Source organism: Equus caballus, chromosome 24 (genome assembly GCF_041296265.1).
Source record: "Equus caballus isolate H_3958 breed thoroughbred chromosome 24, TB-T2T, whole genome shotgun sequence".
In the NCBI taxonomy this organism is placed as follows: Eukaryota; Metazoa; Chordata; class Mammalia; order Perissodactyla; family Equidae; genus Equus; species Equus caballus.
In genome coordinates this window covers 48,868,050-48,884,708 of record NC_091707.1, presented here as the reverse complement: position 1 = coordinate 48,884,708, position 16,659 = coordinate 48,868,050, and the positions used below count along the sequence as shown (strand labels likewise).

Below are 16,659 nucleotides of genomic sequence, written 5' to 3'. Positions count from 1 at the left end.
GGTTTCCGCTTCCGGGTGGCGCGTGCTTGTGACGCGCTCTGGAAGCCCAGCGGTCGCCATGGAGCTGTCGGGCGAGTATGTCGGGCAGTACGGGCAGCGGCAGCAGCTGCGGGTGCCCTGTGAGGCGCCTGGCGACGCGGAGCCTTTCCAGGGCCTGTTGTCGGGAGTGGCTCAGATGAGGGAGCTGGTGGCCGAGCTCTTCGGCCCCCTGGTACAGCGAGAGGCGCAGGACAGGGTGGCGGCGGCTCCGGACGAGGCCTTGGACGGTGAGCTCTGAGACGGTGCTGGAGCGACAGGAGGGCGGGGCAGGGGCGCCCGGGGAAACCTGCTCTGGGAGCCCGTGTGGAGTGGCAGACTTGGAGAAAGTGAGCCTCGGGGGAAGAATTCCAGCTAAAAATTGTTGGCACCTTCTGCCATATCTGGGCTGATCTACCTGGGCTGCTGCTACCCAAGCGTTTTCACGACCCTCTTTTCATTTATATTACAAAAAACGTGCTGAACGCCTGCTGCTCTGTGCCAGATATTGGGGCTGAGCTCTGGAGAGAGAATGAGGTGAATGCGACTCAGTTCCTGTCCTTGCGGGACGCTCAGACTGGTGAGGGGTTAGACAGGCAAACACCCTTATTAAAGAGTGGAAGTGTGACCCCAGGGCCCCCTGTAACTGTTGCAAACCCAGAGAACCCAGGAAGGCTTCAGCGAGGGCGTGACTTTTAAGCTGGGTATTGAAGGATGAAAAGGAGTTTTCCCAGGTGTGAAATTACAAACCTGTTTGGAAGACTGCCATCTGTCACAGAGTAGGAAGATGAAGATTGGAACAGATTTCAGTTTAACAAGTTTTAATTCCCAGGGACTCCTTTCCTTTCCCAGTTTTGTAAGTGCAGTTTGAAAGTAGAAACGGGAAATTTAATGGCATTAATTTTTGTAAAAGTCTTGTCCTTATTACAAAAATAGGTACATTTTGATTGCCTTGAGTTGTAGAACTTAAAAACTAAATATTGGAGTCAGGACTTAGTTTCTTTGTAGAGGAGATTAAACTGTACTATCCTTTCCTTTCCTTTCCGTCTTGTTTACATGTTGATAATTCCAGATAATGTGAAGGAGCCAATTCAGAACATTACACTAAGTTCGGACAATACATTGTTTCTATGAGAGTGAAGTCCTGTTTCTTGCTTCCAAAATACTTCTCTAATCTGTTGAAAATAGTACTATTGGCATGAGGACGAATATAGCGAGAGCCGTATAAAAAAATTTCTGTCCTTACTTATTGGAAAAATAACTGCCACCTGTTCTGTTAATGGTGGGTTAGTAATATCTTTGTATAGGTGGACATGTTTTTGTATGTTTAAAGAAGTCCCCATAAAGCTTAGGTTTGGATTTCCTTTGTTAAAAGTGGTTGAGATTAAAATGGTGAATTTTTTCTTATATGAATTACATCTCAATTAACAAGTAATATACAAAACTTTAAAATTATAAGAATTGCTAAAGAAAAGTGACAGAACTCAACACTTTTTAAAAAGACAAATAATCCAGTTACCAAATGCGCAGAGGATTTGAATAGACAGTTCTCTAAGATATACAAGTGGCCAATAAGCACATGAAAAGATACTCAACATCATTGGCCATCAGGGAAATGGAAATCAAAACTACAATAAGATATCGCTTCATGCCCACTAGGATGGCTATATCCAAAAAGAACAATGACAAGTGTTGGCTATGGGGCTGGCCCCATGGCCGAGTGGTTAAGTTTGCACGCTCTGCTTCGGCAGCCCAGGGTTTCGCAGGTTCAGATCCTGGGCACGGGCTTAGCACCACTCATCAACCCATGCTGAGGCAGCATCCCACATGCCACAACTAAAAGGACCTGCAACTAAAAATTTACAACTATGTACCGGGGGGCTTTGGGGAGAAGAAGGAAAATTAAAACAAACAAACAAAAAAACAAGTGTTGGCTAGGATGTGAAAAAATTGGAGCTCTCATACATTGCCGAGGGAAATGTAAAATGGTATCCCTTCCTCGGAAAACAGTTTGGCAGTTCCTCAAAAAGTTAAACATAAAGTTAAACGACCCAGCAAGTCCACTCCTAGTTCTCCCGAGAGAAGTGGAAACATGTGTTCACATAAAGACATAGGCACTCCTAGCAGCATTATTCCTAATAGCTAAAAAGTGGGAACAACACAGATGTTCTTCAGCTGATCAGTGGATAAACAAAATGCCTGTTGATACAGTAGAATATTATTCATCAATAAAACGGAATGAAATAGTGATAAATGCTACAGTGTGACGGAATCTTGAAAACTTGCTAAGTGAAAGAAGAAAGACAAAGGCCACATATTTTATGCTTCATTGATATGAAATGTCCAGAATAGGCAAATCTATAGAGAGAGAAAGTAGATGAGTGGTTGCCAAGGGCTGAGGGGGATGGGAAGTGACTACTAATGGGTATGGGATTTCTTTCTGGGATGACGAAAGTGTTGTAGAGTTAGTGATGATGGTTGCACAACCTGATGAATATACTAAATCAATAAACCGTACACTTTAAAAGAGTGATTTTATGGCATATGAATTATATCTCCAAAAACAGTGATAGAAAAGAAAGGTTTTAAACACCAAAATTCCTGAAATCTTTTTAACCATGCATATTTTGAATCTGATATATGCATGGTTATTAATCCCTAAAGTAAAATGGTCTCATTATCAACTGTTTTAGCTATCTGTATTTCTTTCAAGCACTGAACATATTGTCATACAACAAATATTTATTTTAAAAGGTGATGATGAAGATGATGCAGAAGATGAAAATAACATTGATAACAGAACTAACTCAGATGGACCATCTGCCAAACGGCCAAAACCACCATCTTAACAATAGCTTTTATGAAGTTCAAAAGACTGCTACTGTATCTTAGTTATCTCATACTGACATTTAAGGAAGATTTGTGCTCTGATTTGGGAAAGCATTTGCTTTGTTCTCCTAGGACAATTTTGTCAAAGAACTGTTTCTTCTGTTTCCATCAGAGAAAGAGATAATAAATGTTTAGAAATAAATCTGTTTTGAGTGAGCAATAAGTTTCAGATCATGGAAATAAAATACAGCCTTAATAATGTATAAAATCCTCTTAGATGGCTACTGAATTTTTATTGTTTTCTACTTTTTAGATGAGATTGGATGCATTCAGGGTGGTATGGCCATAGACTGTTTTCTACGTTTTAATCATTGAATTAAGTTGTGTGATGTGTGCATCTTTTAGCTTCTGCTTCTGTCATAAAAAGTACAGTCATGGTTCACGGGCAATAACATCTCAAAGAACTGACATCAGCAAGTAGCGAAAATTGGGTATTAAATTTAAGGATGGCAGTTCTGTATAAATGAAAGAAAAATAGAAATAGAAATACTGAAGAGAAAGGAGGAACCTTGAGAGAGACCCAAGGAAACCTTGAGTCCACACTCACACCCAATATCTGGACATCCAGAGATGATACTACACAATCAATATATATTTAACTTGTACCTTAAAAGAACAAAATGGGCTGTGCTTTTATGCTGTGATATGTTATATATATAAACACAAATATCAGTGTCTAAGTAAACAATGTGTTAACTATAACTTAGATATCTTCTCTCATCCTGTAGCCATACTGTGATTTTGCTTAACAAAGGACTATTGAATCCTTTAAAATATATATTCCGAAAATGTGTGTGTGTATTCCTTTTCTGCTTGTCAGTGGGACTAAGGCTTTTTTTTTTTTTTTTAACTCTGCATGTTTCCTGGCTCATTTAGAAAGCTAAAATGCAAAGAAATCAAGTAGCATTTACCTAATGAAATACAAATAGTCATAGATTTTTAGAGTTGGAAGTAACTTTACAGCTTATATGATTTGTTTCAGAGAGAAATTGAATCTTTGAATAGGTCTTTGTCCTGAGTTATAGAGTTAACCATTGGCAGAACTGGGTCATACACATAGCCTGTAAAAGATTACCATAGTACTTTCCCAGTTACACATTCTGAAATCTATAGTTTAACAAAGTACATGCTGTTAAGGAAACTGAATGTACACATCTTGTCATATCTTTAAAGAATTGTTTTCCTTGGAACATCAGCCTTCCACTAAGTACTCGTCTGTACTCAATACCAACTAGAAAAAGTTTTATAAATGGTGAGAAATTATCTTGTTTGTTTAGTTTGTGATAATGTCTCTAATATTGGGACTTCAACTCAGTTATTGATTTATAATAATCTTTTATCTTTATACAGCCCTTTAAAAAACTTACTTGTTTGGCCGGCCCCATGGCCAAGTGGTTGAGTTCACACGCTCCGCTTCAGTGGCCCAGGGTTTCGCCAGTTCGGATCCCGGGCGCAGACATGGCACCACTCATCAGGCCACGCTGAGGCGGCGTCCCACATAGCACAACCAGAAGGACCCACAACTAGAACATGCAACTATGTACTGGTGGCTTTTGGGGAGAAGAAGAAAAAAAAAGAAAAGAAGATAGGCAACAGATGTTAGCTGAGGTGCCAATCTTTAAAAAAGAAAACTTGTATAGTTAAAATAATTCATACTTTCAAAGTAATAGCTGAACTTTGCTTCTGAACTTTCTGTTTCCTTCTTTGTTTAGTAAATATGTTTACAAAGAAGAAATTTCAAGATATTTGTGTTTGTGGTCCAGTATTTTGAGGTGTGGGTTATAAGTTTGATCTTTTCCTTGGTTTTAATACTGATACTAGTTCTCATACTGTCTTCGTAAGTGAGCCACGTGTGTGACAAAAAAGATCAGTTTGAAGGACCACTGTGGCAGAAATGCCTTGCCTGGTTTTCTGATCTGCCTTCTGGTGGTGCAGACATTAGCTGCAGGCAAGCAGAGCACGGTTACTCTCTGAAACAGCTCCAGCTTGACTTTTGTACAAGAAAGCAACTCCACAATCCTACCTGAAAATAAGCTTGACACTAGAGTTAGAGAAATCTTTTAAAATGTGAAACATATGGAGTTTAAAATGTGATCTACACGGACATGTGCAAGATGTCTTTGCGAAAAGTAAGTGCTTTTGTGTCACATTAAGAAACACTTTAATAGAGTTCTGTGGCCAAGGACAAGAATTTTTACTCTTTAATAATAGGTTGCTGTTGCTGGCTATAATATTAGTTAAGAAGTTTGAACATTAAAAAAAAAAAGCACCTAGGAAGAAAAACTTACTTTGAAAAAAATAGGGGAAAAAAGTAGGGGAGGAAATCAGTTTTTTCCCTCCAGTTTCGTGATAGTGTTCGCATTCAGAGGGTTTACGCTTCTCCAGCTAGTTGCCTTTCCAACCATGCTGACCTCCTTTGCCTGCCTCTAGCTCTTCGTGTCCTGTAGGTTTCAAGTTAAACATTTCCTCTGGGAGACCCTTCCTGGCTTCACAGACAGTCAGGTCCTCGGGCTGTGTTTCTGTGGCACCTAGCCTCCCCCCTCATAGTATGAAATGTGCTCTCTTAGAATTATTTCTTCAGCTCCTCAGATTTATTTTTAACTTTTATTGAGAAGGCTTGTACTTTTAAAGGAAATAAAGTTTATGTTTTCGTCCAAATGAGAAAATAATTGGAGACATCTGTTTCTCAGTTTATTATGGAGTACTTTCATCTAGTTCCTATTTAGCCTATTAAAGATACCCTATTTCTCAATGGAATTGTTCAAGCTGTACAAATACAGAAAATCATTTCTTATATAATATATTGCAGTCAGATTCTTATATAAGACATCCTGAAAACCTAGGCTATTTAAGTCAATTGTCAGCCACTCTGTTGTGATAAAATGTTTGCAAGAAATTCCTGTTTGAACTTATTGTGGTTGGTAGTTGAGCACAGCAAAGTTCAGAACGATTACCATAAACTTGGCTGGTGATAGTTAGAAATAAAATTAGCATGTTTGGGAAAGTTAATTACACTACAATCATTTTGTGATAATTATTTCTTGGATATTTAAGTATACAGTAAGAGTAGAGTGTAACATTCTTATAGAAATTGGAGAATATTTGTAAAAATAACACTTCCAGTTTTATTTTAAAGGAGAAGTTGGTTAGTTTTTGTGATGAATTTGGGTACTTTTCTCACTACTTGGAACATAATAAGTTTCAGGTAGATTCAAGAATTTTAGTGTGAAAAACAAAACCATGAAAGTGCTAAAAGAAAATGGAGTAATAGTTTTTATAGTCTCAGAGCAAGGAAGGTTTCCTAAGCAAGATTTTTAAAAATCCAGAAACCATGATAGAAAAGATTAATAAATATGATTACATAATAAAATTTCTGAACATTCTATAAATAAAGTTAAAAGACAAAGAGGGGAAAAGTATTGAATGTTTTCAGCACAAATGACTAAGAACTAATTTCTTTTATAAACCTCATGTGTACCAGTCAGAAAGACGATAGAAAAGGGTGAAGGAAAGGGCAACAAAAGCAAAAATAAGCAAATAGGACCACATCAAACTGAAAAACTTGCACAGCAAAGGAAATCATCAAGATGAAAGGGAAACCTACTGAATGAGAGAAGACATTTGCAAATCATACATCCGATAAGGAGTTAATATCCAAAGTAAAGAACTCACACAACTTAATGTCAAAAAAAACCCTGAGGGGGCCGGTCCCATGGCCGAGTGGTTAAGTCTACATGCTCCGCTTTGGCAGCCCGGGGTTTTGCCAGTTCGGATCCTGGGCGTGGACATGGCACCGCTCATCAGGCCATGCTGAGGTAGCGTCCCACAGAGCACAACCAAAGGCGCCCACAACTAGAGTCTACAACTGTGTACTGCAGAGCTTTGGGGAGGAGGAGACGAAAAAAGAATTAAAAAAAAAAAAAACCTGCTTAAAAAATGGGCAGAGGACTTGAATAGAAATTTTTCCAAAGAAGACATACAGGTGGCCAACAGGCATATGAAAAGATGCTCAACGTCACTAATCATCAGGGAAATGCAAATCAAAACCACAATGAAATATTACCTCACACCTGTCAGAATGGCTATAATCAAAAGGAAAAACAAGTGTTGGCGAGGATGTGGAGAAAAGGGAACCTGTGTGCACTCCCGGTGGGAATGTAAACTGGTGTGGCCACTATGGAAAATAGCATGGAGGTTCCTCAAAAAACTAAAAATAGAACTACCATATGATCCAGCAGTTCCACTTCTGGGTATTTATCTGAAGAAAATGAAAACACTAATTTGTAAAGATATATGCACCCTTATGTTCACTGTAGCATTATTTATGGTAGCCAAGATACGGAAGCAACCTAAATGTCCATCAACAGAAGAATAAAGAAGTGTATATATATATATACAATGAAATATGAAAAATTGTATGTAATGTATTTTTCAACACAGATACAGAAAATGAAACTTTCAAACTTTTTAATTTTAAAAAGTCATGCATTAAATTTAATAAGAACAAATCAGCCATATTAACAGTTTAAAACATTGTCATGTAAGTAATTCAAGGCAAAAGTTGACCAGTCTAGACTTCAAACAAACCCTCCACATTTCCCATCTGACTAATACTTTGGCAGATGAAGGAGTAGAATGCAACTTCTAAGGAGGTTAGGAGAGCTGAGCTCAATATGAAATAGGGTACCATGAAAAGAGGAGGAGGTGTTTTTAAAACTCATGTGCCTAACCTTAACTTTGAAAAAATTGCCCTCTAGCCACTGCATTATTCTCAAAGTATAAAATGAATTTCACAGTGTTGCCGTAACTATTCCAGTTCTCAGGTGACCTTTGGGATCAGTATCGCTCTATTTAAAGACATGGCCCAGGAAACAGTGAATGCTAGACAGTAACCTTCTATTTAAACCTTTGAAAAAGCAGCAGCTCACACTGGGGCAGCAACAAGGCCACTGTGGTACAGTTTTAAATAGAAATTTACTCTGATGTCAGAAATTCTCCTGGGGATAGAAGTAACTTCTAGAAACAGATTACTAGTTTAAATGAGTGCATTATGGGGCCAGGGCATTGCCTTGAACATCAGAGCACTGACATTGTGTGCTGTAGCTCTAAAAGGTTGTCGCGACACTTGGTGCAAATGTTAGGCGGTTTAGGAAACCGTTATCTTCATAATTGTAACTTGACAATTCCTCAGGGCTCTCACTACCCTTAAAACTGTGTTTGTGAATGTGGTATGTTTTTCTTTGCATCACTAAGAAAAATCCCAAGACAACTACCATCACAAGAACTGCTGGCAAAAATAAGCTGAGGGTCTCATTTTAAATCTTGGCCTTGAAAAGATTATATCACTATATACTGAAACTTGAAAGAGCTTAATAACCAAACTTATCTGGAACATGGGCAGATTATGCTGTGCCCTTAGCAGTAAATGTTAATCTTAACCTGTATTCTCTCTGGAGGGTGAACTAGCTTGTTTGCAGTCTAAAGAGGGAGGTGTTCAGTGGCAATAAGCATCATTCATGCAGTAAGTACTTACTGAGCACCTGTATAGGCCAGGCCCTCTTCTAGGCATGGGGCATACAGCAGTGAACAAACGGGCAAAATCTCTGCCCTCATGGGGTTTAGATTCTGACAAAATATGTAACATGTCATGTGATGGTCATGCTGTGGAGAAAAGCAGGGGAGGAGGATGCTTAGTTTTGAATAGGGCAGTCAGAAGCAGCCTCACTAAGCTGACAGCTGAACGAAGGTCTGAAGGTGGTGATGGAGCCGGGTGCGGCCGAGCCTCCCAGCAGAAGGTACACTGAGTGCAGACGCCCTGCAACAGGGTTTTTTGGTGTGTTCTGGAATCAGAAAGAAGACCAGTGTGGCTGGTGTGGAGTGAAGGGTGAAGAGAGCAGTAGAAAATGAAGTAGAGGCCAAGGGCTGCTTATTTAGGACTTTTGTATGCCATGTTAAGACTTTGACTTGTATTCTAAGAAGGGAAACTATAGGAGGATTTTGGAGAGGAATAACATTAAAGCACCCCTCGACACTTGTTTGCTAGGGGATGTGCAGGGGACTTGACGAGCAGACTTTGGTGGAGGGAAAGAGGATCAGCAGCTTGGTTTTGGACAAGTTGAATTTCAGGTCCCTGGTAGGACATCTTAGTAAATATCGAGTATGCACTTAGATATTCAAGTCTGGAACTCAGAGAGATGCAAGGTAGTGATATAAATTTGGGCATTTAAACATGAGCCTGGATGAGATGACCAAGGGAGTAAGTGTGGAAAAGAGAACTGGGGCATGCCAACATTTAGAAACTGGGCAGATCCCCAGTGAGGAACCAGCAAAGGAGACAGGAGAAGCTGTTGAGGAAGGCAAACCAGGAAAGTATCAAGAACTGAGCTGGGGCTGGCCCGGTGGTGCAGCGGTTAAGTTCACACGTTCCGATTCTCGGCCACCCAGGGTTCGCTGGTTCAGATCCCGGGTGCAGACATGGCACCGCTTGGCATGCCGTGCTATGGTAGGTGTCCCACATATAAAGTAGAGGAAGATGGGCACAGATGTTAGCTCAGGGCCAGGCTTCCTCAGCAAAAAGAGGAGGACTGGCAGTAGTTAGCTCAGGGCTAATCTTCCTCAAAAAAAAAAAAAAAGAAAAAACAACTGAGCTAATACATAGTAGCTACTAGCCGCATGTGGCTATTTAAATTTAAATTAATTAAAATTTAAAATTCAGTCCCTTAGTCACTCTCGCCACACCTCAAGGGTTCCGTTCATGTGGCTAGTGGCTACTCATTTGAACAGAACAGATAATAGAACATTTCCACATTTCCATCATTGCGAAAGTTCTACTGGGCAGTGCTGATCTAGAAGCCAACTGAAGAAAATATCTCAGGGACAGGGAATGTGTCAAAACTGCTGATTAGTAATTTGAGGACTGAGACTTGACTGTTAGATTTAGTTATGTGACGACCTCTTGACAGCTAAGCAATTTTGGTAGAGTGGGAGACAAAAGCCTGATAGAGGTGTATACAGGGTAAAGTGGAAGAGAAGAATTGGAATCAGAAAATATAGACACCTTGTCCGCAACCTTGGGCTTTGCCTGGCAGAGTCTGCAGTCTACTGGTGCAGTCACGTCATGTCGGTCACGTCCACACTGACATTGCCGCTGCTGAGGGGCCTGACAGGCACGGCCTGGGGCTCGTGGTGCTGCATGCCCAGATCCATTTCAGGTTGCCGCAGGAGCAGCTGAGGACCTTGGATGTTGCCATTGGGTTCACCTCCTGCTTCCTGTTTCCTTCTGCCATGGGGCTGGGTCTTGTCACACCTGGAGAGCTACAAAAGCAGGGGAGTGAAGGGGTCCTCTCCCTCACCTTGTGACCTGACTACCCCCAGCCTGTCCTGATCATGTCTGCTGCATTCCTGGCTGGCCTCCCCAGGACCATGGCCTTCAGTTACGGTGACCTCTTCTGCCATCATGACCTCTCAATTTCTCCCTGGTCACATCCTGGGACCACATATTGGTTTATAAGACCCTGTTTGATAGGCCCCCCCCCCCCAGTAACAGTAAAGTCTATTTGAACCTTGAAAAAAATAAAAGAAAGAAAATATAGACATCTCTTTAAAGATTTGCATTTCGAACAGCTGGGGTGAACTTACTGCAGAGTATTTGTTGAAGCTGTTCCAAAGACAAACGCAGCTCTCATGCCTAACAGTTGAGTCTTTGTGGTGCATAAAAACCCACGGCCCAGTGACTCTCAACCCTATTAGAATCATTTGAAGAGCTCTGAAAGCATGACTGCCTGGGCCTCTCCCCCAGAGACTGATAGAACTGGTTGGGAAGGGACCCAGGCATTGTTTATGTGAGTTTTGCTGTTTTTTGTTTATTTCCTTGGGTGGTTCTAATATTCAGCCACGGTTCAAGACCCGCTGACTGCCTTCAACCAAACGAAAATACTAATGCATGATGATTCCTAATCATGGTCCAGAATTATATGGAAGTTTATAAATATGTTGGAGAATTTATAAAGTCGGCATTTATTTGATACAAAAATACGGCATGCTATTTTGGTAAGCTTTTCTGCCAGTGATTTGGAGACTTGAGAACGTTAAGAAGGAAATCGACACTAGATAATCTTAGTAAAGACTTTAACACTATCCATGGGTGAACAGACATTCTGGTTTATTTTGTGGGTGCAGTTACTCTCGCAGCAACACTATCTGATAATTCCACTTCCCCAAAGAAAAGCTTTTGTTCATTATAAAAGCTTTGAAGTAGAATCAAATTCTAAACTTGGGGAATCACATTTCCTCTAAAACTGGTAGCGTCAAGTGGAATAAATCAGAGAAAGACAAATACTGTATGATCTCACTTATATGTGGAATCTAAAAAATAAACAACACACCAAAACACTCATGGAAAAAGAGATGAGACTTGTGGTTACCAGAAGCAGAGGGTGGGGGGAGGGAGAAGTGGAGAAGTTGGTGGAAAGGTACAAACCTCCAGTTACAGGGTAAGTACCAGGGATGTAACGCACAGGGTGACTACAGGTAAGACTACTGTATGATAGGTGGGAAAGTTATTCAGTGAGTAAATCCTAAGAGTTCTCATCTCAAAGAGAAAATTTTTTTCCTTTTCCCTTTCTTTTATTTTTATTGTATCTGTATGAGAAGATGGATGTTAGCTGAATCTATTGTAGTAATCATTTCAGAATATCTGTAAATCAAACCATCACGCTGAACTTATACAGTGAAGTATGTCAATTTTTTTTCAAAACTGGAAAAAAATGTGAAAAAAAAACCCCAACTGGTAGCATCTTTTTTTTCTCCCCAAGCCCCCTGGTACACAGTTGAGTGTTTTTCAGTTGTGGGTCCTTCTAGTTGTGGCACGTGGGACACTGCCTCAGCATGGCCTCATGAGCGGTACCATGTCCACGCCCAGGATTGGAACCGGCGAAACCCTGGGCCCCCGAAGCAGAGCGTGCGAACTTAACCATTCGGCCATGAGGCCGGCCCCTCATAGCGTCTTTAAAACCAGAAAATTTACATGGTGACTCAAGCTCCATAAATTAGATGTTTGTTTCTGTGATTCAGTTATCCATTCCCTATCGTGGCACTTAAAAAAAATATCTGGCATGTTTCCATGAAAAACACTCAACAGGTATTACTTCATTTCCAGTGTAGTTGGAAATAAAATGACCCATTAAACCGCTGTGGGACATGACTCTGTTTTTCTCATATCTGAAAGCAAGTATCATTGACTAGTTACGGATCTAGGGTGCTTGCCCTTCCCTTGAAAGCCCTGAAGCACTCCCTGTCTTTGCCATTCATCTCACTACCTAGTCTGATACTCACTGCTGTTTGTAATGTGATGTGAATGTGAAATAAATGACGGTCTGCTACAATACACAGGTCTCCTCTCCATCAGCGCCAGCTCCTCAATCTAAGAGAGCTAGGAGATTAATTTCACCTTTCCCTCTTTACCAAAACAGTGCTTTGAACTTTTAGATAGCCATAGACAAAATAGGACTAATCTACAACTTGCGTAATTAATTCCTAAATAATCAAAAAATAGATTAACCCTGCAATCTGAAATTTAACAATTACATTTGAGAATACTGCATTACTCCTCTAATTATTTTACTATTTCGACTACCAAGGCAATATGATCTTAAAAGACAGAAATGGACTGAGCATTTACTTACAAATCCCCAAATATTAGAATTGAAATATGACATAAAGTCTACTTCAATAAAAAGGAATTACTACTTTGTAAGACAAGTGGCAACCTCACAAACCTGGCATCAAGCATTTATAAAACAAAAAAAACTGAAATAATTAAATCATTTCCAGACTATCACTGCCTCAGAACTAATCAAATAAAACAAGAAACTGCTCGATGATTTTCCTCAAATTCCCCTCTCTTTTTGAGAAGCAGTACAGTGGCCTGATAGAGCTGGAGATCTGAAGCCAGGCATCCTGGGTCCACATCCTGGCTCTTCCACTTACTGCTGTGTGACCGTGGGCCAGCTGGTCCTTCCTGTGTGCTTCAGGTCTCCCCCTTTTCCTCTTCTGTAAAATGGCGCTAGGGCCAGGGCACACCTGTCTCATAGGATGTGGTGAGGAAGGAATGTACAACGTTCAAAAGATAGTGCCTGCAGCTAGCTACTATCAGTAAGTACTCGAAAGATAAACAAGTGATTTGGTTATCTGACCTCGAAGAAACACAGATATTTCAAACTGCTGCTCACTTTGAAGATTCAGTGTATTTTAGCAAAAAGTGTCATTTCAGTAATTAGACCTTTGGAGGTGGTAAAGAAATGAGATTAATTGGAGAAGGATTTGATCTTGCTCCTTTTGAGTTGCAAAGGTACCTGCTTTATCTTTCAAGTAAAAGCTTGCTGTGGAGTGCTCAGCCTTCCATTCTGGTCAAATCAGACTTATAGTAAAGGTTGAGGTTGCTAGAAAACTTGTGGATTTTCATAGCTCAGAGAAATTGAGAAAAACCTTTCTCAGTAAGATTGCCGTTTCCATTCTTTAACGTGTCAGGAGACAGTACCCGGTGCTGAGACATTTGTCATTTGTGAGAAGCACCAACAGCTCAGTGGTTAGGAACAAAGGCGTCAGATGCCTAGTTATAATTCTGGTTCCCCTACTCACCAGCTGTGTGACCTTTGACAAGCTACTTATCTTCTCTACCTCAGCTTCCTTATCTGTAAAATCTGGATAATAACTGCTATTTCATAAGGTTGTTGGGAGCATTAAATGAATTAATTCTTAAAGCTCTTAGAACAGGGCCCAAGAGAGTAAACACCCCCTCCCAAATGTTATGATTATTAAAATCTATCAGTGTAAAACATTTCACTGGTATTGACATAACTGTATAAAAATATATCTTGATCTCACCCAGAAAAAAGAAAAGAAATCCTAAAATCTACCATTTCCATTTTTTAGTGATTTGTATTGGTACGAGACATGAGGTAGTAAGTACAAATGCACATTAGGAAGTACAAGGATCACATCTTCATGCAGTCAACCTATTGCCTGAAGGCCGGACGTCATGGCAGAAGAGAGAATCGGAAGGATGATGACTTGGTGGAATCTTGTAGAGCGGATCACACATCTGACAGGGACTAGACTAAATATTTTCACTGAACACCTTGCTTCCGTCTCCTCTGTGTCAAGATTCCTCAACTTTCAAACATTCAGTCTCTTCCTAAGTAGTTTTTGTTGTTTTTTTAAAGATTTGCACCTGAGCTAACATCTGTTGCCTATCTTCTTTTTTTTTTCCTTCTCCACAAAGCCCCCCAGTACATAGTTGTATACTGTAGTTGCAGGTCCTTCTAGCTCTGCTATGTGGGACACCACCTCAGCATGGCCTGATGAGCGACACTAGGTCCATGCCCAGGATCCAAACTGGTGAAACCCTGGACCACCGAAGCAGAGCATGTGGACTCAACCACTGGGCCATGAGGCCGGACCCTCTAAGTAGTTTTTTAAAAACCAGTAGCATTAATAATGTTAGTTAGTAATGCCAGTAGCACTATCAAGAGGAGGAACAAATTCTGCTTATCCAGACAGCCATCACCTCAGTAATTTTATACCAATTTCTCACAAGCTGATAGCAAGCAAGCATACAAAGTTGGTGTTTTAGTCCGAAGAATTTTAAAGCAAGCCAAGTAACTGTATAAAATTTAAATTTTATGACCATGTTTGGACCTTTTGACATTAAACACAATGAAAATGTTCATACTCATTTCTTCCCCAAAGGAAGAATTTCTTAACCATCACTATGTTGCACAGAATAAAAATATGAGTTCAGGTACTTATTCAAGTTGCTAAAGAATGCAAACAACAGACACAATTTTACTTCCAAAATCTGAAATCATCAACATGATTTTGTAGTACTGTATCTCAGGCTTTACCTAAAAATTCATTATTATTCAGATAAAGATAGCCCCCTAGTCACATTTTTAAAAAAGCCTCTGCCCACCGCAACTTCCTGAGGTCTGTGAAACTGCAGTCTTGTGATCAGGTTCCATATGGCAGTTTGGTAATCATAAGGGAAAACCGTGACTGCTTTCACGTGTCAATCAGTTGTAGTCTGCTGATCTGATTAGAAGCCTTGACAAAGGCCTGGTGGCGATTGCAAATAACTGCCAAGCATATGGGGATAATACAGTAGCCCACCGTTTTGGGGTCAGCTCTCGTACAAGAATAAAGGAACAAAAACATCTGTAAGTAAGGTATCAGAAAAATAACTGTCCAAAACCAAAACGGCAGAGAGAGCAACCGAGCTTTCAAGGAGTGTGTCCATGTGGTTCCTTCAAGGGGCTCCTCTGGGTGCTGCTGAATGTGTTCCAAGGCCAGCCTGTTGTAAGTCTCATTGATTTCAAAAACATAGTAAAATGCTGCTGCACTTGCTAACAGATACAGTCCCACTCCAATCCATCCCATCCGCTGACGGAAGTTCATCATTCTCCATGCTCTGTGCCTTCAAAGTGAAAAAAAAGTTAGGGTCTAGCAATGCTGTCATGGCAACTATTCCAACTGTACTTGCTTTATTTCCCACGAGTTCTAAAACACCCCATAACGTATTTAAGGTTTAAAGTAAATTTACATTACTAAGAAATGTAAATAACTTACAGGTTGTTTTATGTAATAATTATGAGGAAGTAAAGTTTCACTACATACTGGGTCTGCTTTTTATGTGAATCCCACAGCATAAATAAATCACTATATCCGGCTTAAGAGGTCCAGCACATCTTCCATTAAGAAATTGAAATTAAACTAGTTTCCTACGGAACAATTCACTTTTACACTTAAAATACTTTGACTTAAAAATATTGCTTCAGACGTAAACACTTGGTTCTACAAGTCAAACCAACGTCGGGGCCCCCAAGTTAAGACAGTAACTCTTAAACACTTACAATGGTCCCGAAAATCTTCCTGTTCCCACGGCAAGCGTTAAAGAGTCACTCAGTTCTGAATAATCAGGTGGCTTTGGCATTTCAGAGAAAACCACCATAAAAGAAATCTCCGGGGTCACCGGCTGGGAGAAAGGTGAGCACGGCCAGCCTGGAGCACAAGCTAATTGTGATTAAGCAGAGCGTGACTGCGGCCGGTCACGCGGCGGCCCGCCGCCTGTCGCCGCTGCCGGAGACCCAGCCCGGGTCACCCCGCCCGGCCGGAGGCGCCCCAGCCACCCGGGCCTCCCCAGCAGCCGCCCCGCCCCCTGCCGCGCTGCAGCGCCGGCCGGCCGCGACAGGGCTGCACGGGCGGCGCCAGGCCCGAGCCTCTCCGCCTCGCAGCGCCGGGAGCCCAGCGCCGGGCAGCCGCCACCGGCCGAGCCTGCAGGGGTGGGCAGGTCCTGGATCTCACCTTCCTGTCCCGGTTGGCCAGCCCGCCCGCCGTCCCGGATGCTGCCACAGTCGGGGCTTCCGGCTCGAGCCGGAAGCGCGCGCGCCCCGCCCCGAAAGACCCGCCCCGTCGTGACGTCAGAGGCCTCAGCCCGCGGCGCCGCCTTCCCGGCGCGCCCCAAACCGCGCCAACCTGGACGCGGGCAGAGGCTGCGGCGGCGCGGGAGGCGGTGCTGCCCTTCAGGTGGGCCTGGTCCCTGGTGTCTCGCTCCGCCCCTGATCGCCCCGTCTCTCCTTCGTGCCTCTGCCCGGCCCCCGGGAGCCCTGTCGAGTGTCCATCGAGTGCAGAAGACGCCGTCCTCCCGCTCCTCGGCCTGGGCGCCGGCGACGGACTAGACACCGACAACCAGATAACCGG

At 41.8% G+C, this 16,659-nt stretch overlaps 2 protein-coding genes across 3 annotated transcripts; one reads left to right on the top strand and one right to left on the bottom strand.

Moving 5' to 3' along the window:
• Positions 1-13: 13 nt before the first annotated feature.
• GON7 (GON7 subunit of KEOPS complex) lies at positions 14-3,697 on the top strand. The gene is made up of 2 exons (XM_001497620.4): positions 14-266; positions 2,770-3,697. The coding sequence occupies exons 1-2, from the start codon at positions 59-61 to the stop codon at positions 2,862-2,864; spliced, it is 303 nt and encodes a 100-aa protein (XP_001497670.1). The 5' UTR covers positions 14-58; the 3' UTR covers positions 2,865-3,697.
• Positions 3,698-13,817: 10,120 nt separating this feature from the next.
• LYSET (lysosomal enzyme trafficking factor) lies at positions 13,818-16,358 on the bottom strand. Of its 2 annotated transcripts, XM_023628308.2 has the most exons (3): positions 16,264-16,350; positions 15,813-15,960; positions 13,818-15,376 (listed from the first exon to the last, which is right to left on the bottom strand). In XM_023628308.2, the coding sequence occupies exons 2-3, from the start codon at positions 15,908-15,910 to the stop codon at positions 14,965-14,967; spliced, it is 510 nt and encodes a 169-aa protein (XP_023484076.1). In that variant the 5' UTR covers positions 15,911-15,960; positions 16,264-16,350; the 3' UTR covers positions 13,818-14,964. The 2 variants fall into 2 exon arrangements, with proteins under 2 accessions (XP_023484076.1, XP_070105885.1); XM_070249784.1 differs by lacking the exon at positions 15,813-15,960 and having other exon boundaries at positions 16,264-16,358.
• Between the last annotated feature and the right edge of the window lie 301 nt (positions 16,359-16,659).

What these genes read in the sequence shown, in the direction of transcription:
- GON7 (XM_001497620.4), top strand. Translation starts at nt 59, where the DNA reads ATGGAGCTGTCGGGCGAGTATGTCGGGCAGTACGGGCAGCGGCAGCAG. An exon ending in TCCGGACGAGGCCTTGGACG is followed by an intron (nt 267 to 2,769) that starts GTGAGCTCTGAG and finishes TTATTTTAAAAG; the next exon opens with GTGATGATGAAGATGATGCA.
- LYSET (XM_023628308.2), bottom strand. Translation starts at nt 15,910, where the DNA reads ATGGTGGTTTTCTCTGAAATGCCAAAGCCACCTGATTATTCAGAACTG. An exon ending in GGAAGATTTTCGGGACCATT is followed by an intron (nt 15,377 to 15,812) that starts GTAAGTGTTTAA and finishes TTCACTTTGAAG; the next exon opens with GCACAGAGCATGGAGAATGA.